Genomic DNA, 23,872 nt, shown 5'->3' on the forward strand with positions numbered 1-23,872 from the left:
ACGGTTATATATTTAAAAACAATAAGAATTTTTGAAGCAGAAAAGGAGCTACAGCACAGGAATAGACAATTCAAGCGTCCTTACAAGACAGAGAAGATGAAGAGCTCGATTGTCATTCACCAAAAAATTGAGTAAAGAGTAAGGACCCGTATATTAACTTTAACAGCTCCTTTGAACAGCTGTTAATGCATTGGGTTTAGTTATTAAAAGAATATCAATGACAACGACCGGAGACTATAAATAGTCTTAAGTTAAAAAATCTGACATGCTCGTCGAAAGATAAAAAATTTATTTTCCTTTTTATCCATTCGTTTTTACCTACTAAGGATAGGACGAGCTATTTTTCGAGATGTGAAAGACCGAACCAGTGAGTATTGTGCGTTTACTGTTGATGATGGGGTTAAACATATATTTATGGAATCCAGTCTTTCGGTGAGCTTTTAGAGTTTCTGTTTTAAATTTTCGAAGAATTGCTGAGAAAAAAAAAAGAAATTGAGGAAGAGATAATAACTTCAAAGCTAGATTCCGTACATAATTGAGGTAAGTAAAAGGGAAATGTGAATAGTATGGGTGATTGTCAAGTAGCTTGAATGTATAATCAAAACGGGGAGAAAGAAGAAGGACATTAGGGTACTTCGTCTCAAAGGAAACGGTAAGTTGAAATGGTCGAAGATGAGTCAAAATTCAGAAGATAAAGCAGATAGAGGAAAAAAAATAGAGAAGTGTTAAATTGACATAGGTTTTTGAAAATTTACGAAATAAAAAAATTATTTTTGTAAAGGAGTTTTAGGGTTTCAGATCAGATAAAGTGTTCTGTTGAAAATTAAAGAAGAAAAGAAAAGAAAAAACGAAATGAACAACCTTTTCTAATTGGTGAGTACTTTGTTATGTAAGATGATGTAAATACAAGGTTTTTCATGTGGGTGGATCAAGGGTATTAGCGAGTAAATTGGGCGGAACAGAACATAAGGTAAACAGAGGAATTTTGAAGAAAAAATCAAGCAGTATGTTCATAAATTTAGTACCATCATGCCGTCATGAAAGGATCATAACGGAAGGCCCCCTGCAAATGGCTAGGAATATGTAGTTTTTGGGTAATTGGCTTTAGAATGTCAAAAATAATTGAAAAATAGCACCTATTCGTCTAGAAAGGGATAAAAATTGATGTCTAGCCAAACATAGGCATGCATGGGTGCAATGGCGTCAGGATACTAACAATTTAGCACCTCATATGTTAATAGTCAAGTACTTTTTTTTTTAGCTAGGTTTACTGTTCAACACTGTATCAGCCGAACTTCCCTTAGAGGAAATTTAAAAGGCAAATTTCAGGGATGACCAGATAACAGGGATGACATCCCTCGCAAGAGCGCTACAGATGGAAGCGTAACGTCTGACAGAGTTGTTCTTCAGCTTGTTTTCCCTATTGCTATTCCTGTTTTTTCTTCTTTCTTCTGAAATTCTTTCTTTCATGCTAATCTTTACTAACAGCAAGTTTTTATAGTTTTATGGGATGGGAGAGGGGTAGTGTCATTTTTAAAAGTTTTCTAGGCAACATAAGCATAACTGCATTTGGGGTGAAACACACTCCAAAGCAAGATAAATTCTACTCAAGAAGCAATAAATCATTTTTTCTTTTCAATACGACAAAACAACACTAGACCAACTCAATTTGTCTTTAATCGGATACTTACCATTTGTGGCACCAGTCTGTAAAGCAGAATTAGAAAATGCGTCACTGTAACTGGGTAGAAAAGGAGCCCATATATCTAGCAATTCTTTTCTGCCCCTGGCGCCAAGGCGAGTTAGCTCCGCCAACAATAATGCTTGCGCTGCTTCTCTTATCTGCATTAAAAAAATAAGGTAGGTATAGTGCAAAATTTGTACCACGTTAATCATCATAGACTGTTTTCAAAATTTTAATGAAGAACAAGAAAACAAAACAACAAAAACAAAGGCATTTGTTTTTCTAATTTTACAAGAGCGCGAAAAAGGGGAGTAAGACAAAAACACGAATCTAGACACGTACCCTTAACATGCTACTGAAATTTGATTTAACATTTCACAGATATATTCTGATATCAATTAGTACCTGACAAGAAAGATTGAACTATTTTAGGGAGTTCATTTTTAGGCTGTAAATCTGTAACAGAAGGAAATTAAACAAATCTATTCGGACATGTGCCACAATTCGACACAGCGGCAAATTATGTCTGAACCTGCAAAAAAAAAAAAAATAGTTAAGGTAAATTATTAGTTCGGCAGAAGATCTATTATGATCCATATTCTACAATTAAAACATGGCCCAGCGTTGTTCTGTTCTTCAATTCAGGAATAAGTCTAAGAGAGATACAAAAATCACATTTCACAGGTAAATATAATTTCAGTCTGATAAGCATGCACAGATGAAGTGTTAGTTTTACCAAGTTAGGTCGTCTTCCTTTTCGATGTCATAACAAAAGCTAAAAATTTACAAGAAGTTATCCTCATCCATGGCTTCATATAGGCATACATGTAGGGGGAGGGACTCATGGAGCAGCCCACCATCACCCAACAATCCTCATTTTCATAAATGTTCCTCTATATTCCTATAAAACTCACAAGTATCCTATAATTCTCGTCTTATTTGGCTGTTCTGTAATACTTTTATTACAACCCCCCCCCCCCCTCCTAAAGAGAGCTCCCTCTCTAAACGAATGTCTGTTTATGCTACTAATGAAGCCCTGTAAGTATGCTCACTCAAACTTTGTCAGTAAAAAATAAAACTATAAAGCATGGTTTTTGGTAGGTACAAACTACAAGAGCTTTCTGGGTCCAACCTCTCCTGAAATCTCAATCTTATTGTATTTCTCCACCTTCTCAATCATTTTCTATACAATTAGCCATTAATTGCTGTTTTACTCCCCCCCCCCTTTCCAGCTCCAAAAATAGACTTGCCTACGTGCCTGTTAAACTTAGATTTGTAGGAACACCTTAAGTTGTCCGCACCTAAGATATTGCTAAAACTTACAAATAATTATTTCTCTATAAGAAAAAGAAATATTTTGAATAAGATAAACCAAGCGGCCCTATTCAATAGTTTTTTAGGGAAGTAGCAAAAGAGGTCTTAGCAAACAAAGTTAGAAAAGAAGCCAGGAATATTAGAGAAAACGCTTTGAGCTTGGCAAAAGGGAAAAGATGTTTTGAAGAACAAGTTTTCAAGTAATAGATCAAAAGGAGAATAGGAGGAAAGCAAGGTAAGCAGAGAGGGCGTTATAGTATGAACAAAAGTGGATGGGAAATGGAGGCGATGGATAAAATTGCCGACGATCTAGAAGATGCAGCCATACGGCAAAGTAGTAGGATATCGTATTAGTATGCTAAGAAACTGAGAGGAAGTAGTCAGTCTGGACTTGTCCCAGTTAAAGATAGAAACGGGGCCATTGAGTTGCAGGAAATGATATAGAAACGAATGAAAAATCTATCGACAATTTGGAAGTAAAAGAAGATTTATTTTACGAGGAGGAGATAGATTGTTCTAAAAAAAAAAGAAAATAATGATGAGACCCCAGGTGCTGACAGTGTATAAATGAGCTTTTGAACAAAGGTAGTGGCGAAATAAGAGATAAATTACTGAAGATTATGAACATGATTTTTGTCAATTGTTGGAAATACTAGTTATTTCAGAAAGGTTATAAGGTGTATGGTAATTACAGAGGCCACATTAGCTTGAATCCTGTACGAAGCAAATTACTTAGCAAGACGATACTTATTAGACTAACAGGCTTAGTTAAGGTCCTGTCTTTGCATTGCATACCAGGTAAGTACATTAAATTGATTAGTGTTATGGACGAGGATAATATTGCTGCGGTTAAGGTAGGAGGTGAGTTTAGTAGTTGGTTTGTCGGGGAATCATGAGTTAAGCAGAGCTGCATCCTATCCTATTTATAGGGATTGTTTTCTTGGACGGACTTTGTCCTAAGGAACACGGCAAAGACTATGAGAGGGCGTGATATCAAATGCGAAGGTAAAACTCTTCTAGACTTAGACTACACAGATGATTTGAGTGTCCTTGAAAACGATATTAGCAAAAAGAATAAATTTTTGGTGTTTAAGAGTCAAAGGTGAAAGAACAGTTTGAAACTTAATGCTAAGAAGACCAAGTCAATTAGGCTAGGAATAAATGACGATGAAAATGTGATATTAGGTAACGAGAAAAGCAATCAACTGGATAATTTCACTTACCTTAGTAGTATTGTTACTAAAGACTTTGAATGAATGAAACTGTAAAAACTAGAATAGCCAAGGTGCACGGTCTTTTTTTTTTCACAGTTGAAAAAGTTAGGAAGAATGAGGAGATAAATCTGGGAACCACAATCAGAATATTGGAGGCCCCAACCCTCACAGCACTCAAGTACAGTTGTGGAACATTGTAACAACACTGGAACAAGAGGAATCTTGTAAGGATTCTTTAGGCACTGCTTTGACTAGCAGTATATCAAATAAAAGCCTGTACAAAAAATGAGGTTCAGTCCCAATTTTTAGGGCTATAATTAAAGAAATGTCAAGGCTATTTTACGGGTGAAAGATGACCAGAAGTTGTGCTTTATTTGCCATCTTTCTGGGGTCAAACGAAAAGAAGGTCGTCCCCGAATGGTTTGGGAAGATGGTCCAATTTATGGCTGTATTTGCTATTCTGTAATTTATTATATTTTTCATTAGATTTAAATTATTGTTCATATAAATTTCGAATCCTCGAGAAAAAAATCTCAAGAAATCAGGAACTCCGCGATTAAATTAACATCCTACTCGATAATAGAAAGAATTTTTTCTACTATTTGATTGGAGAATTGACTGCAAAGGTGTCTCGATTCAAAATTTTCCTTTTGAATGAGTTTCTTTGTCGTTAAATTAAATGAATCGCTTCTATAAAATTATATAGAACTATCACTGAGAGGGACCAGAAAAAAGAAGAAGACTAATCTCATAGATATAAATCAAAATGATTATCAGGAAACCATCTTCACCAACTATAACGGTTTCCTTATCAGGAAACCATTATAAATAATAGTAAAAAAAAAACCTGTTGACAAAACTGTGGTGGGAAATGCTTATTTTTTTCTTTATCTGCTAATATAAATAGAACAAAGCTTATCGCTTAGTCACTTCAATTTTTCCTATGGAAACCATTATAGAGCTATTTAAAATGCATAAAAAGCGAGAAGCAGAAGCAAGACATGACAAGAAAAAAAGGAAAAAAAACCTCAAGACATCTATCTTGCCATCGACGAGCCAATACTTCGACCAGAATCTGTCGATATCCGCCCTCAGGACGCAGCATAAGAATTTGTTTGGCCCCCATTCCATAGCCAGATGCCGTCGTTTGTCTTTTAACCCTTTCCGGAAGAAGAACACAGTGCAGTGTTGCCATTAAACTCCAAGCCTGTTTGCTCTGTTTCTCCTCTACTCTTTCCGACTCGCTATCACTTCGATTCCTAGTTGACCTTAAAAAAGGAAAAGGAAGTTGAAATTAATATTCAACAAATACAAATAAACTTTCCACTTCTATGAAAGAAACTCCTGGTACATGGAAATGAAGTGAAGTAGAAAAACGAATGTTCAATTTACAATCTTAAAAAACTATTCTAACCCCAAGATCATAAAGTCACTTACGTTGATGTTTGTGGAAAAATTTTTCTGATGGAAACAACAAGCAAAGCGTTAACTTTCCATTTGTTCCATAAACTGCTTTGCAGTCTATTCCTACGCTTATATAAGTCTGAAAAAACTAGCGCTTGCTTAGAATTTTTTGAGAAGTGAAGTTGTATATTAAAATCTAACGAACAAATGAATGAAATATTTTATTACCCATCAACACAGAAAGTGAAAACGATGGAGTACAAAAAGAGAGAAAAAAAAATTACGAGACCCAAAAATACATACCACCGACTATAAACAAATCATTAAAAGAATACCCATCCAAGGGTGGTCCATCTTTTTTACTACACAGGTTAGAAGCCAGGCCATCAACACTGAGAAAAGGGTCAATAATCAAATATTTTTTCATAAGGAAATGACTTCGAGACTAGCTGGGGAGTTGAAGAAGGAACTTGGCGAATTTGAAAAACAGTTTTCTAATCTCTTTCTTATCCATGGCTGTCAAAAAATCCCAAAATGGTGCTAGGAGCAATAACTGAGGCAAAGCCACGGCATTATAAAGCTTAAACAAGAGCATTTTGTAATGTTTACCTCTGACAGGATAAGCGACATATATGCCCCGCGCAATTTCTTCTCTGTGCGGGCAATAGTCCGCTTGCGAGTTGCAACTACAGAAGGACCAATTGGAAGGCCTAGGTAAATCAGTTCCCTGATAGGTTTTATAGTTTTATAGTTTTACCACTAAGATTTATCACATCAGATGCAAGATCCGGTGGGCAATTAAAGAGCACAACTAGCGACTTCACAGCATTCAAAGACAAACCAATACGCCTATAATTATCATCTATAATAGGATAACTGTATTCGAAGACTAGCAACCGACTGCCTTGGATTCAGAAGGTCATCCGCATGACACAAAATGGAAACATCAGTACCCTTTACAATGCATGAACTCGGGATTCCGGATTGAGCACTAAGTGCCACGTTATTATAAATGGTCAGAGAAGTGATAACTCCTTGCTTAATTCCTGGAATAACAATAATTTCCTGAGGACTCACTGAATTACCAATTTTTAACCGGACTTTAAGGTTTCTATACATATACAACAATGGCACAACCATATCAGGGGGAACCCCTCGATTAAGCAGCTCCAGCACCGCATGAATATGGATTAACGACCCGAAAGCAGCAATCACATCAAAAGCACCGATTGATAAAAACTCAGGCTTTTCCAGAATTTTTCTAAATCATAAACAACGATTTATGTGCCTGGAAACCACCAAATCCTCAACGAAATCTGAATTGAAAAAGGGGCATTTTACAAATATGAATAATGGTATCAACACTCACCAGCTCGAATATTTTCGACAAGCCACTAGAAACTGTGATCGGACGGTAAGAAGTACAACTTGCGCTAGGCTTACCCATCTTTAGAATAGGTGTAATCACTCCCGTAAAAAAGTTATCTGGCAACACTAAAGTTACATAGCATTAGAAATCATCTGATACAACAAAGAAAGATGGGCATACAAAAACTCACTACCATACTCTAAATGCCGAGCGCATATATAGTCTATTCCGGATGGAAACTTTTTCTTTAGTTTCCAAATAACATATTTAATAGACGATGGTGACACCATGATAGAACCACATTTAGGTGTCACCCCAAGCATAGGCTCTAACATTCCGATCAAACTATGCAGCTGCTTGAGAACTAGGAGATTTCAAATGCTCTAAAAAATGGGCATACCACTCAGTAATAGGTATCCCATCGGCCAAACCTGCCATAGAAGATATGCCGGGACGTGTTTTCCACAACAAAACCAGATTTGTTACAATCTTTTCAGCACCCTCGAGCTTACTTTCAACCAAATACTAGCGGAGGGCTCGATTGAACTTATGTTTTATAAATAAACGCACTGCATTCAAATGGCCTGACCTGGGTTACCCGCACTCATGCCAAACTCGAAACCAAAATTTTGAATCCGCACACGCCTTCTGCCAATCTGGATTACGAGACCGACCGATTTTCTCTGTTTTCATTTTGCAAATTTTGACAGGAAATGCTAGTTTCTTCGCGCACTTAAGAGCACGTAGGATATCAGAACACTACACATTTAGTTGTATAGGATTCTCACCTTCACTAATATTTGGGCTCAGTTGTAACAGGTGATAAGGGACCTTTATTTCATTTAGAATATCATTACGCACGTACCGGAAAAGATCGATATTAAAATTTTCTCACGTCACCTTAAATTTCTGTTTGGGGGTACCACTAAATGGGGCGGTTCCTCGGATCGGTAATGATAGGCATATAGAAATATGGTCCCTATACACACTATTGCTCAATACAGTATATTCATGACTTGAGCAAGCACCAGAGTAAAGAGCATGAAAAGGTTAGATACGGTATTACTAGTCGTAATGAAAGAACTTCCAAAGCAGAGAAAAACAATCCAGTAGATTAGATTTGATTAGCAGAGACCGAGAACACTTATCGCTTGTTAGGTCATAGCTGAAGTTCCCGATGATCAAACAACAGAAATTCCTCTGAATTGACTCCTTTGTACTTCTGATAAGCTGCTGAGCCGCCGTGGTAAGTCGAGCTTCGGATGCCTGGCCCCCATAATTTGCCGGGAGATACATATTTACCGCGGTTTAATCGTTAATTAGCACCGTGACAAAATAGTGTGAGGTTTTCAGGGTGGTTGCTGGGAGGCAACTAATAACAGCAAGACCGCCAGAGGGGTGACCACGGACATTGGTTTTCAGGGGAAATAAACTTACAACCGTTCAGAAAATTTAAAAGACCAGCTTTCTCTTGAGAAAGGAAATATTCCTGAAGGCAAGACCTTTTACTGCTTAGAAAAGGATTCTAATCAAGGGAGCTTTTCAGAGACGCAGCCAAGAATGTTCCATGACTATACAAAAAGCTCAGTTTCACAGATTACCTTGGAACATTTTAGGTTTATTTTCTGTAACTTTTATATTTTACCGACAATAGACTGAATAGCAATTGTGTAAAGCAGACTTGCAAGAGACACAAAACATATTATTCTGGCATGGAGACGACTGGAATAACCTTCTTGACCGCAATGCGAAAAGACTTCGTATTTGGACAGGCAGCCGCTAGGTGACCATCTGACTTTTGCCACTTGAAGCATCTTCGCGAAAGGAAACAGAACTATTCAATCGGAAATTTATCACAGCCAGGTTCTGGAGGATCGGCCAAGGGTAGTTATAAGTCAGACTTAGTAAAAAAAAAAAAAAAAAAAAAAAAAAAAAAAAAAAAAATTTGAAGGGACGGGAATCTCCGCAGCGTTCAGCTTTTTCTCACTTAGGAATCAAGCCTTTTGTCGGTGACTTTTTGAACGGTTTTGTCTGAATTCTTACGGAAGCGTTGACATCTCTGGTCTTTATGGTGCAAGCACTTTTTCCGCTCTAGCTTTTGAATCAACTAGTACCTTAAGACCTGTCCTTCAACTTCAAATTTCAATACTGTCAGACGGAAGCGTGCCACATGGCAGATCAATTGTGTTCTTGCGGGCTTCGTGATAAGAAAATGCCTTTGGTGGATTTTCTGTATAACAGCATAAGATAAACGGGTCGGGTTTTCTTCTTGCGAGGCAGCAAGAGCATGTAACAGTTGATGCGTAACGAATTCCCTGAAGTTGTCTATCTTTCTTGTCATTTCATTAACTTTTGTAGTTATGCATCCGCATTACCACACTACCATAGCCACCTGAGGGTATTACTCGTGGGTCATAAATTATGAATTTGGGCAAACATAGCTTTTTCTTATGGCACTTATGGATCATTTTATCGATTTCCAGGCTGTTATCCTCATCCTTAATGTAGTTCATGATCGGTCCTCAGATACTGCTTCGTCATGCAACGTTTTCTTTGCATGGACTATGTCGCAGGTCTTCGCTATTTTCGGAAGACCTCCCGGCGCAGGTCTTCGCTATTTTATTTAAATTTGACACCAGCCAACATAGAGCGAGCGATATAGTTCAACACCGGGCTGAAAACCAGTTTTTCACTCATATTTCACAAGTTCATAAACACAGACGTTCAAGAGAGCAGTATTAATAGCTGAGAGATGTTCAATGCTCGATAGTTGAATAAATACCAAATATATGAACTCAAAGTATCCATACATATAGCCAAGAGCAAGGGAAGCATCAGAACTTGCTTACCTATACTCAGGTTTGACAACTTATAGTTAAACTTGTTTTAATCGTTTCTTGTGCGCAATTGACTTCATTTAGTTTCTAGATTGTTACCAATATTTTTAAACGGCAGAACAACGCAATACCAATCGAATTTTCGATAACATCTCCTCAATTAGGCTTGTAGGGGGGTTGGAGATATATGTTTTTGTACTTTTCATTTTCAACCTCCTTGGGCATCATGCGCAGAGGGGATGAGGAGGAACATGTTATTGGCCTTCCTCGCTGGAAGCCCAAGAATGCCTGAATTTTATAAATTTCCTTTCTCATTATCACAAAAGCAATCATTTTTAATTCAACTGTATGCTCTTATATGTACGATGTAGGTTAGGGATATACGATAGAGAAGAGTTGCATGTGTAGGCCAACGGTTTATTTTTTATGAGCAAAATGGTGTTTGTAGAAGAGAGGTGACAGAAGTTTTTAAATTTTGAAGAATATTATGCCTCAAGAAGATCATGAATGTTACGAGATATATACTGAGAGGCGGCTCGCTTGAACCCCTAGCCTCCCTCGACAGAATACCAGAAATTGTCCAGATTTGCGAAATTTTCTCTCTCGCAAAAAAAATTATCTGTTGTTATTATCTATTCAATCTTATGATAACAATTATCTGTTCTTATACCGAACTATTCAGTCTTGTGTAATAACGCAGGGAATGAATCTAGGATGGCGAAGAATAAAAAGGCGTCTATGTTTTTTGTTCGTTTTTATGAGCAGTGTGAGGATTGGTGGATACTTGATAGGAAGTATAACACAGACAGGTTTTTAGTGTAACTTTAGTTTTTCTAAGCTGGAACCTAGTAGAGAGCGAACGGCAGCCATAATATTTTTTGAAGGTATCGTCTTTACAAATGTAACAACATTATTTCACTCAATATATAGATACATTTTCGCTTGATTCCATCACGCAGCATATCGTCATATAGACACCATCTAGCAAGACATCGTTAGACAGAGTACCCCCCCCCCCCAAAAAAAAAAAAAAAAAAAAAAATGCAGTTTTTGCCAAAAATTTGAATTTTATCTATACTACAGTCGAGCTATTAAACAACCTTTAAGTAGCCTACTATATGTTTTAAAGAAAGAAGGCATATCACTGCTCCCCACGTAAACAGAAGATTTTCATTGTTTTCAAAGATGGGGGCTCAAAGCCTCCAGCGTACAGTTTTGACCATGGTAATGCCAATAGAGCAGTTTTCTTTTCAATCAGCCACCTTTTTTGAGGATTTCGAGCTTTTATTTTTCCAGATTCTCGTAAATTTGTTTTTGCAAAAGATTTATACTATTTAGATAAACCTATAGAATAATCATCATTCCTGAATCACCTTTAAATGAAAAATTTACCCAATGGACAATTCTTCTCAAAGAAAATTTGTAAACTTTCGGCTACTATAGGCTGCAGTTTGCTCTTTAGAGGGTTGCACCTAGCACAGGAGCCATGAACATAGGAAATATCAGTATTCACTATACATACCTTACAGAGGTTCTTGTCTCCCAAAATGATGTCATGTGGACTGACATCATGGTATTGGCCAAAGAGACGATGGAAAGCAGATGATTGGTTGTCAATGCACTGAATAGCTCCCATCGAATTTTACTGGTAAATGTCTCAATCGTTGGAACTTGACTTACAAAAGGGTTGACCTTCAGATTTGTTACGTTTTTTGAAGATACCGAAGATATTGGGGGAGTAGCTGTAGGTAAAACTAACACAAGTTGACCTGTAATTTTGAAGTATTTAACAAACAAGCAATAGCTTATTATTAGCAGTATTTAATATATAAGTTTAGGGAATCTGCCGTAGATTTTCGACAGAACAACTTTTTTTCCTGCACCCGCAAGGTACATTCACCCCCTTGAGAATGCAGAAGCAGTATCAGACGTTAATAGTGAAGAATTTTCCCAAAATATACCTCTTTTATACAAATTAATTAAAAAAAACTTTTTCAACGAAATAAGTTTTTAAAAAAAGTAAAGAACTCTATTAAACCAAAATGAGCAAAAATAGAATCAATAATACAACTACCAACAATCAGAATCAATAAATAAATGAAACCCAAAACAAACAGAAATTAAAATAAATAGGAGTCAAACTCAAAAGGAGCAGAAATTAATAATAGTAAGGTTCTAAACCCCAAGCTTTCTAAAAGCCACAATATAATTTGTACTTTACTGAAAACAAAACTCAAATGAATTTACTGAAAAAAATCTGCATTGTCAGTTTAGTATAGCCTACATATGCTGATATTTATTCCTTAAAATCTTAGTTGATTTTTGATTTCTTAAAGTTATAAAACTGAAAACATTTAAAATAATTTTTTTCAGTAAAGTATAGAACTGAAAGTTCTTGTCTTAAGGAGACCCAAATCTGCCAAAAAATTGAGAAACAGATATCAGTTTCCAGGAAAATGAGTCTAAAAAACAGCCAACAAACTTTTTCTGAATGACTTGAAACTTAGAATCGCAAGTCCCGGGCCAAATAGACCATAATTTACAAGTACAGTTCTTGATTTCAGGGAATGGACCCCCTCAAAATTATGACCCAAAAACAATATTAGTGTTGGGAAATGGGCCAAAAACCTTGTCGTCTCAGCTCAATTTGAGACATGCAGCTGCAAGTCCCGGGGCAAGCAGGAACCTAACATTAAAAATTTAGTTTGGAGCCACCATGCCCCCAAAACTGGGCCCCGAGAAGGGCCTTATACTTTTTTTAATATGCTCAAAAATCCTATCCATAGATCCTTGGGCCAAGAGGCCTTCAATGCGCAAGAAAAAATAGAAAAAAACTACTCCTCCCGAAAAAGGGCAAAAAGAATTTTTCCCTAAAGGTTTAATGCTTAGACCTAGTGAGTTTCTGGAGCAAGTAAACCCTAATGTACAAGAACAAAAAAATTATAATGGAGGCACGGACACTCCTAAAAGTGGACAAAAACTTCTTTCCCGATTGGCTTGAAACTTTCAAGGATCATGGTTGCCTAGTCTAGGGAACCACTCATTTTCGTAGGGAGGCGAAGACATTTGAGGGCCCAGAATTGGGCAGAGAACTTTTCACCCTTAATTAATAGGGATCTTAGAACCGTAAGTACCTGGGTCACGGGGAACATAACGTAAAAAAATGTGCTCAAACAAAGAAGGCCCAAAAAAGGGCAAAAAAAACCCTTATTTCCGAATGAAGAGAAAATAACACATAGGTTTTTCCCGACCTGCTTTATGTCACGTGTGGACAGGGCCCAGAGAACCTTAACGAAGACAAAAAACTTTGAAAAAATGGTTTTAAAAATAAGGCTGTAACAGGTGTGCAATAAATGAATAAATTAACGATAAAACGAACAGAAACTAAAGTGAACAATCCGGTAAAACTAAAACAAAAAACGTTTAAACTTTTGCACATGCTGACCATTGGTCTGCGTAGCGCATGTAGAGATATTTTGATTCTCTGCCATCGACCAGGAACGCAATGTGTGGTTGGGGGCAAATCATTTGACGCTTCCCGTGTTTTTTTCCTCCATATTTCTCCAGGCACATCCCCGGTTCAAAGCCAAATAATCAGGGACACCAGGACCCGAACCCCTGCTCTTACGGACACAGAATTGCGATTCTAGCGTGCCAGCCCCTCGGCTGGTACGGCCTTAAAACGAACAAAACTTACGACAAATAAAAATAGAGCCACCACCCCTCTAAATCCTCAAAAGGTCAGAGCTTCATTTGCACTTTTCTGAAAGCAAAAGAAATTTTAAAGAGTTTCTCTTTTATCATTATAACAGTGAAAAAGTCAAAACTGTTGAGAATTCCATGGACTATAGTTCATTATGTTTTAAACTATCAATCTAATTTCATAGTTTGATCAGCAGTTAATTTTTATATGTACTTTTTACCCTTAAACACATTCCTTCCAAAACCAATTGTTATATCATTTTTTGATCTATCAATTCAAATATTGCTTCAGCCAACTAAATATACCGTATCAAAAATACCTAATCTTCATTTTAAACGTTTTATTGAGGCACCATTTATGAAATTTATAAATATTTTTTAAGTGAAACAGAACCAAAAGGTCAATTTCTGAAAAAAGAAATCATTTTAAAATAGTAAAACAAATTTGAAAGTCACAAATATGATTATTCTAACAAATGTTTTTATCTTTAATGTAATAATAATTATTATCTTGATTTTTCGCATTTTTTTTTATTGAAGGTTTGAAAAATAAAAATAATACTTTAAATACATACCGTTTTTAGTTAAGCACAAATGGCGCTCTGGCCTTTAGAGGGTTCACTGTGGCAACAGCCACATTCTTGTTTACGCTGGTTTCTGTTCGTTTTAGGTTCGATTTTGAATAATCATATATATCAGCAACTGTTATCTTTATATTTGGTGTGATCTACCTTTTAATCTCAGCTTGTTTTGGTTTTCAATTATTCTTTCATGGCAATTTTTGTTCATTTGAAGTTTGAACTCAAATATGACTATATTTTTGCTTTTTTTAGGTTTTAATATGGCTCTTTACTTTTCTTTGAAATACTATTTTTTAGAAAACTCTTTTTTAAATTAATATAAGAAAATACACAAAGAACAAGAAGTGACTACTATACCTGTTTTACTAAGAAGTCCAAATGAGATGGGAGTTACAGGTTTTAAGAGTCCTAATTGTGTTTGACAGATCTGATCTAATTCGTAGTCTACACCCCATGCATGGAGAAGAGAAAGAAGCAGCTCACCAACTTCAAGGGCGTAGCGGCATTCATATGAAATGCTGTGGGGACGCCGCAAAGTTATTCCTTCCGAGGTGCCATCAGATCCTTGATAAAAAAAAAGAGACATGAAGGAAATTCGGATGTTGATTTAAAACAGTTTTCTACGGTAGTCTACAAGTTCTGACTACTATTTAACAATAGATTCACAAGAATATAAATTAGCTTCAATAAAGTCTCCTCTGTAAAGCTCCGTGGCCAGGAACTAAAGTAGGAGAAAAAAAAAACCAACATAAAAATATGAGCAAAATGCTAAATTTAGTCACTCGCTTCGAAATTCCCCATAATTACAAGCTAGAAAAGGAAGTAACGCATAATTTCCTCAACTCAAACTAACACCCAATCCGACGAAGAGACATTAACTCCAGGGAAAACCATGAGAAAAAAACACAACTATTTGTTAGCTAAAAATTCCCTAACATTCTTTTTAAAATAGCCGAACGAGCGGCAGCTTCATGCAGACTCTGGGAGTTTGCACAAAGGAGTCTCCATTACTCTTTGTAAGTCCAGTCACATTGGATTCAAATCTTGATATGGTCATTTAGTCCAAAAATATTTGAAAGATCTAATAAGTATGCCTCCAGGAACAACATAATTCTGGCAGTTCCAGGGGCAATAGACCTAAATCATCCAACTTTACCAATGTCCAAAATTAAGTTTTATTAAAAAAGCTCTTCGGGATCTTTCGCTGGGCCAAGATTTCAAGTGGTCGAAATAGCATATCTACAACACCTCGGCAAATGCTTGGAGCATGAAGTTAAAACTATCAGTTACAGTTGGGGAGAGGAGGGGAAAAAACAAGACAAGAAGACTTCGAATCTCAGGTTGGGGAGGGTGAAGGGGCTGAAAATTTTCTGTCTCTGATGCATCATAACGTTTTTGGGCTATAATCTATTATGGGACTTATAATCTATACAGCTAAGCAGTGAGGTAAATGAAAAGACACTATGTATTGTAAGGTTATCAAAACGGCGGATCTGCAATATCTCAGAAACAGCTGGGGATCAAGTTGAAACTTTGAGGAAATATCGAGGGGATGAGAGCAAGGGGACCTTAAATTTTCTTTGAGGGTGGGGCAGAGTTAAACCAAAAGATAATATATGCATCCAGGTCATCAAAATGGCATATCTGCTATATCTTAGGAACAGCTTGTGGGTACTGTTGGAGGGTTAGTTTTATGTACTGTTGGGGAAAGGATAGTAGAGCGTTGAGCAAAAGGATTTCAAATTTTGTGTTTGGGGGACAGGGGAAGGGGTCAAACTATTTGATTTCTGATCCACAGAACATTTTCTACTTTAAGTTCCTATGGGAGTTATAATCTATGCACAGGTAAATAGCAAGGTAAATTAAAAGAAACTCTGTGTCACCAAGTTATCAACATGGAGCATCTGCAATATCTCGGGAATGGCTTGGGATATCAAGGTGGAACTATCAAGAAACGTAAAGGGGAGTGAACGATGAACTGTTACTTGAGAGAGAGGGTAGAAGTAAACCTAAAGAGATTATGTGCATCGAGGTTATCCAAATGAAATACCTGCAATATTTCTTTACTCAGAATGGATTAGACCAGTGGTCGGCAAACTTATTAGCCAAAGAGCCAAATATGAACATTGCAATAATTTTTAAAGAATTGGGAGCCAAATCTGCTTTGTTTAATTTTTTTTTTTGTAGTAAACTAGTTAAAACTAAATGTTTGAGTCAGTCAGGTTTGTATGTCGTTGTTTTTTATATTTGGCATAATTCCAAGTTCTTATCAATTAGACGACTTCTAAGTTTACTCTTGATTGTATTCATGCTTGAAAAAGAATTGTTCGCATACATATCAGAACCAAAAACAGAAGAACAGCAAACCCAAGCTATTCCAGCTGAAAGTAAGGGAATACTATTCCAAGCGTCTAAACTGCTCATATCCTCCTTCTCCAGGTCATTCAAAGCTGACCACTTGTGTTGTGAGCTAAGATCCTCCAATATTTTCCATTCTACACAAAGACGTTCGAATTTATAAGTGCAATATCTCCTTGTTTTTTCAAATCCAGCCACTGTATTTCCAAGCTACCTAATGTCAACTTCAAAAGGAGAAAATTTCAACCCGGTTATCGTAATTTAAGAGGATTTTTGACAAATGCTAAAGTAGCTCTGCTGTATTTAAATTCCTGAAACCTTCGGAGAAACGCTTCCCTCATATTTGAAGTTATTGTTCTAAAATGGTGTTTATCAATAGAGGAATTATTTTCTTGCCGATGCTTCAGTAGGCTCGGAAAGCGAAACAATGTTTCCCTTTCAAAATCCGGAGCAAAAATAGATAATTTTTTTTCTCCAATGTCGTTGCTTCTTCTATCATCAAACAAATTAACTTTTCTTTCCCTTGTAGTTTACGATTAAGCTGATTTAGATAAGACCATGACATAAAAGCTTTGGATCCACTGATGGTCGGTTAGTCCTGGATAGTGAACGCCCTTCTCAAGTAGAAATCAGTTAATTTCTGGAAAAAGGGACGCAAAGCGTTTTAAAACGTCTCCTCTTGATAACCAACGTACCTTGTTATGAAGCAGACGATCAGGGTAATCACTCTCCATTTCAAATAAAAAGTCTTTGATCTGGCGATGGTTAAAAGCTTTAGCTAAAATGGAGTTGATAATGGTAATCACTAATTCCATAAATTTACAAACTTCTTCCGGAAATGTTTGCGCATGAAGCGCTACTTGATGAATGATACAATGGTAAACTAGTATCTCGTGATCATTTTTTTTTCATTACAGCAACAAACGCCAATCATACTTCTGAACGCCAATCAATCATGACCCCATCTGTTGAAATCAACACCATTTCATTGAGGGGAATATGAGGCTTACCCATACACTCAATTACAGCACTTGTGATATCTTTTCCCATCTGACCTTTGAGTGGTAATAACCAGAAGTTCTTCTTTGGGGGCCTGAATGAGACATATATCCATTGTAGAGAAGTTTAAATTTATATACAGCGCATACATCTCACAAAAAGTTAAACTTGTGCTTAGTTGTGCTGTATAATTTATGTCACGAGGCTTGTCAGCTGCTATTGATAAAGCCGAAACCAATTTCAGATCTTCGTTATGCTGTGTGTCTATATTCGAATGTGGTAAAGCCTTCTAATTAAGTCAATTTGGAATTTAGTAAAAATATATTAAGACGCAAATACAAAGTTTAGAAATACCACTTTTTATTGAGATAAGGAACATATCCTGCCAAGTTTCTGCTTAACGGGAAATTGAGAAATCACCTATTCCTAGCTATTGCGTCGGTTGGGTACAGGAAGGTGTGGTGGATAAAAATGTATAAAATATACATTTTATGGGAAGGGGTAGACTGATACTAACTTTATGCCGGACAGACCTCTGGTTCGTTGTTTTATACATGTCTTGGAATCTTGTCGGATCATTGTAAGTGTCTTAATATAATATTATATATTGTTGTAGTTTTCTGAAAATTGTCGTCTACTTGGGACAGCCAATCTCAGTAGAATATATATATCTGGCATTATTATATGTTAACTGAATAAAAGTATTGTGTTATAGACAACCTCTATACAATCTACATTTAGTCCCTCGAACATACCCAGTTGGTACGCCTCATTAGCCGGTCATAGCCTAAGGCACGCTACCAAAGTTTAATTACCTTAGGGCCATAGTTTATCTCCCCTATAAAGGAAGAATAAAAGCATCTACCACAACATCACCTTAACAACCATAAAACCACGTTACCACAACTGGTGGCCGTTAGAAAAACTGGGTCGAGAGGGCTAGCTAAAAATAGTAGATTAAAATAAAATTGCTTTACCAGAGAAAAAATGACTTCCCTATCAACGGTACTTGAAATTGCAAAAATTATACCCAAATACGTGGGAATTTCAGATGTAGATGAGTTTATCGAAAAATTGAAAATTTTCGACGAACTAACTGAAGCGCTTGACGATAAGGTCAAAAAGCAATGCTTTGCGGCCACATTAAAGGGAAGCGCCCTTAAACATTTTGAGGCAATTAAGGAAAAAGAGCCCAAAGACATCAGTACTCTAATTGAATCTTTTAAAACAAGGTTCATAGAGACGAGTATCTCCGAGAACCTAAGAACAGAGGTAGTGACATGCAATACCTCAACTTATATCAGAGAATATGCCGACAAAATTGGTTGATCTGTATGCTTACAGTTAGAGAAAGGCAGAACTGACGAGACGGTACAAAATGTACAATTACATACTTTTACGCAAGGGTTACCAAAAAAGCTATTAAGACTAATATTATCACGGAAACCCTGAAAATTTAGAGCAGGCTATAATCCTAGTCGAAACAGAGGTAAGAATTGACGCGGCTATGAAAAAGTTTGATCAGATGTCAATAAAGAGCAGGGGAGCCCAATAAAATGGAAAGTTTGAAATAGGGCAGAAGCAGATGAGCTTTTAAAAGCAAAACTGTGAGCGAAAAGGGCGCGACGGCAGCCAAATGTTACCGTCAAGGGAAGAAGTCAACAGATTGCACTGTCTTCCGAGATTAGCTGATAATAACTATAGAAAATATGGGCACCCTCCCCCACCAAAGACAGATAGTTGGGGAACCAACAATGACAGATCAAAAATATTTAGATGTAACCAGGAAACAAACAAACAATTTAAGAGATAATTTAATTGCTATTATTGTAGTACACCAAACCACTATGCAGCTGATTGGTGGCATAGAATACGCAAAGAAGGCCAGGCGTACAAGACAAGACACCAGTTCAGAACGGAGGGGAAAGGCAGAAATTTAGTATGGCAGGGAACAAATAAGACTTGGCAAACACCTAGTAATATTCCTGAATTTAGGCCCAGGAGGCAAACGGTTAACAATACCCAGGGTCAAAGTAGCAACGCTGAAGAAAACTGGGATAACCCCAGAAACTGTTGGCCAAACAGTGGGCATTTAAACGAAAAAAAAACAGCCTGTAAGGGTCGACAGAGCTATTTCCTTACAAAGACCCCTATATAGTTTAGAATGTTGTGATATAAATGCAAATAATAATAGTCTACCTATTTTGCGTTGTTTTAAAATTGCGTGTTTTCAAAATTTACCATGCTTGCTAGATACGGGTGCATCAAAATCATTAATTCGAGAGGGAGGTTTTTAAGAGGTTTCCTCCTAGTTTAAAAAATAGCGTAAGCAGATGCCAGAATACCCTGGCATCAGAAAAACAGGGCACAAGCTGACAATTTTGGGGGAATGTCGCACATTAAAATTTAGCACAGGGTATAAAGAAATAACAGTAACGGTGATAATATGCAAGCAGCTACCATTTCCTTGTATTCTAGGAGTAGATGCTATCAGGAAATACGGGATCATATGGGAACCCATATCTGATACAATAACCACAAACCAGGCAAATGAAACTAATAGGCAAATTTGCGCAACAACAGATAAGGAGAGTGACGATTCGAATTATAGCCTAAAAATAAGCGGAAAAATCACAATACAAGGGGGAAAAACCACTCAAATTCTAGTGACATTAAATACAAAAGAAGGAAAGGTTAAAACAATGGATGCAATGATAGGAGGATACAACCTAAAAGAATACCCCACAATTTTCGTGGAAAATCAAGTTATTAAAATTGAAAATGGTATGACATACTTAAAACTATCAAATCTAAGTAATAATAAAGTAAAACTGAACCAAATAGAGCTTGGGTCAGTGGAAAAGATTTCAAATTCAGAAATAAAATCTCTAAACAGTCCAGAATTAAGGGTAAATTTCACTAGCTAAGAAAAAATATTTTCATAAAAACTACAACCACAAGAGAAGTATGGGATGATGAAAACAGATTTTTTGAAAAAGTTTAATTTGGAAAATTTACCGGAAAACGTAAGAACCCGATTCGACTATTTTCTTTGTCGTTTTAGATTAATTTTTGCAAGAAACAAAGTAAATTAAGAATTAACCTACTTCTCCAAGCACAAAATATCAACAGAGGGCCCTCTAATTAAAAAGTCACCATATAAAACACCTTATCATTTAAAACCACGGCTGGACGGCCAGATAAAGGAAATGGAACAACGGGGTATAATTAGAAAAAGTGTTAGCGATTGGTGTTTTCCACTATTAATAGTCAGGAAAAAGATAACACCTGGAGGTTATGTAGATTTTAGAGCGCTAAATGCCGCCACGGTAAAAGACGTAATTAAGTTACCAAGAATTGATACGATTTTAGATTCGCTAGGAGGTACAAAATACTACAGTAGTTTTGACTTAATAGCAGGATATTGCATATACGTATCAGATCAAGATACAAAGCATAAAGCAACAGTAATCTTAGACGATGGAAGAACGTTCACATTTGAGCATATGCCTTTTGGCTCATCATTTAGTCCAAATTGTTTTAGTCGACTAATGAATTTGGTGTTAAAAGATAACGAACCAGGAAGGAAAACAGATACCTTGGCTTAGTTAGATGATGTAATTTTGTTTAATGAAAACCTGAAAGACCAATTAGTCGGACTTAGAAAAATACTGGAAAAGTTTGAAAAAGCAGGCTTAAAATTAAAACCAGAAAAGTTAAAAATAGTAGTGCCAAAACTAGTTTTTCTTGGACATCTGATAAACCAGGGTACTATTTCACCAAATCCAGAAAAATTTACAGTCATAGAAAATTTACAGCCACCTAAAGATCAAAAATGCTGCAGATCAGTTTGTGGTTTATTAAGCGGTTTATTAATGTGGTTTATTAAGACGATATATTACAAATTATGCAACAATAGCGCAACCTTTGACAAACCTTTTGAAAAAAACAGGTAAATTCGAATATCCAGCGGACGCAAAACAAGCGCTGGATGAAATAAAAAGACAATTATTACAGGCACCAATACTTAAACTACCAGATTTGCCACAAGACTTCTGTTTACAAACAGATGCTTTGGGGTACAGTTTTGGAGCCTTATTATTAAACATAAATTCGGAAGGAGTAGAATCAATAGTCCACTACGCCAGCAGGTCACTGATGGAGGCAGAAAGAAAATATTTGACGGTTGAAAGAGAATGCCTAGCAGTTGTAGTTTTTACAGAATATTTTCGACAATTTTTACTTGGAAAGAAATTTATTTTACACGTAGACTAAAAATCATTAATTTGGCTACATACGATACAAAATACTTCAACACAGCTGACACGGTGGATACTACGTCTGCAAGCATATTCATATACCCCAAAATATATAAAGGGCCGTACAAACATTTTACCCGACTATTTGTCACGAAATCCTTATACGGAAGGAAATTTGATAACAACAATCCAGAGCGAACTGGAAGGGGTAGAAATACTATCTAATGAAAATATTTCGAATCATCAGGATAAAGATGATTTTTGTTTAGCGATGAAATCCTTTTTATCAAAGGGAACGGAAGTGCCAGAGCACTTTAAACATTTTTTGAAGGACTTAGATAATTTTGATCTTTATGAAAGTAAAAATCTTTTGTTAAGATACTACAGACCATCGCAAGAATATAGAAAAAATTACTTAAAATTATTCCAGTAATTCCAAAATCATTGGAAGGAGAAATTTTACAGATGGCAAACGCAACTATTGGCCGTCACGTGGGAGAAGCGAAAACTATTGGGAGGCTAAAAGGAAATTTTTATTTTCCAAAAATGTACTCAAAAGTAAAAGCTTTCATACAAAGCTGTCAAGAGTGTGCCAAACAAAAGTCGCCACCAAAGACCCCTAGGGCCAAATTAGGTCTCTACCCAACTCCTTCAGGGGTAGGAGAATTAATGTCTATAGACAATTGGGGAACAGGAGGAAGTTTACCAGTTTCCAGGAAAGGAAACAGGTGTGTACTAACCGTAGTTGATAATTTTAACTCATGCTTATACGCTTTTCCAATTAAAGATGAAAGGACAAAAACCAATGCGAAAATTTTGGTCAACCGCCTCTTTTTAGAACACGAAATTTTTCCTAGAATTTTACTTAGTGACAACGGGCCATATTTTCGAGCCAAATGATAAGACGAAATTACGGAATATCTGGGGGTAAAACGATGGTTTACCTCGTCGTATGAGGCATCAGCTAATGGAAAGGTTTAAAGCAAACATAGGGAATTAGCTAACATGCTGGGGATACATGCAAGAGAGGAAAATGAAAATTGGGATGAATATTTACCATTATTTTGACGGTTTCACGTTCTTTGCAGTAAATACGGCTTTTTCACGTTCCTTAAAAGAAACGCCATTTTTTTTACAACATCTAAGAGATCCCAGAATTTGTTTAGATGAGATACAAAATGATAGAAAATATTACAACCTAGATCAATATAAGCAAGAAATGGTGATGCGAATGAAAAAAGCTATGAAACAAGTTAAAGACAATCTGGAAGATCCGAAAACAGAACAAAAAGAAAAATATAACAGAACAAGCAAAAATAAGACAAATTATTGTTTAGGAGATTTGGTCTACGTATACAAAACCAACCTGGAAGGGACAAAAAAGTTAAAACCGAAATGGGATGGGCCCTACAGGATTGTAAAAATTCCACCAAATAACTTAACATATGTTCTAAGACATCAGTATAATGAAAAGGAAGAAGTAGTACACCATAATAAAATGAAAAAAAGATTTTTTTCAAAACCTTGGAAATCAGAGCCTATTCCTTCAGACGAAGAAATAGAGGAAACAATTTCACCAGTATATATCAGAAGATTATATGAATTCTATGACCTTTTTAATAACCGCAACATTTGGAAGGAGTGGAAGGAGTATTTAGCCCAGTTTTGACTACAAAATTCCCACAAAAAACAAGAGAAAAGGAAAATATTCAATACCCATCAGATACTTGCGATGAAAGTGACAGAGAAGAGCCTCAAACACAACCTAATGGTTTAAAACTTGATAAACCAAAGGTGAAATCCAAAGAGGAAGAAAAATTGGAGAGAACCAATGAATTATCTGATTTTCATAAATTAGACTCACCTACGGTCTTAACACAAAAATGATTTTTGGAACAAACGCCATCTACCAGAAGCGAGCAAACAGAATGTGACACCGATAAATCTTCTACAGAAACAGATATAACTAAACCTGGGCCATCGTTAAGAAAACCCTCCTTAAGAGAGAAATTATGGTGAAAAGTAAAGAAACCAGAAGGACAGCAACAAGTTCCTTCTTCAGCAGCAGAAGTAGCTAAATCACTTATGAAACGTCATGAGAAACAAAGTTTAAAGATATTTGACGAGGCAACAAAACTGTGCTCGAATTCA

The 23,872-nt window shown here is 36.3% G+C and overlaps 1 protein-coding gene across 4 annotated transcripts in view; it reads right to left on the minus strand.

Moving 5' to 3' along the window:
• The window catches only part of Rbcn-3B (WD repeat-containing protein Rbcn-3B), a 289,137-nt gene that overhangs the window by 36,389 nt on the left and 228,876 nt on the right, over window positions 1–23,872 (minus strand). For all 4 annotated transcript variants that reach the window (XM_089089568.1, XM_089089567.1, XM_089089565.1 and 1 more), the window contains 4 exons: window positions 14,463–14,669; window positions 11,345–11,591; window positions 5,240–5,480; window positions 1,692–1,842 (listed from right to left, as the gene is read on the minus strand). In XM_089089568.1, coding sequence (XP_088945694.1) covers window positions 1,692–1,842; window positions 5,240–5,480; window positions 11,345–11,591; window positions 14,463–14,669 — 846 coding nt within the window. The remainder of the gene's footprint in view (window positions 1–1,691; window positions 1,843–5,239; window positions 5,481–11,344; window positions 11,592–14,462; window positions 14,670–23,872) is intronic.

This window comes from Artemia sp. Qi Xiang Cuo, chromosome 5, assembly GCF_049724085.1.
Source record: "Artemia sp. Qi Xiang Cuo chromosome 5, ASM4972408v1, whole genome shotgun sequence".
NCBI lineage: Eukaryota > Metazoa > Arthropoda > Branchiopoda > Anostraca > Artemiidae > Artemia > Artemia sp. Qi Xiang Cuo.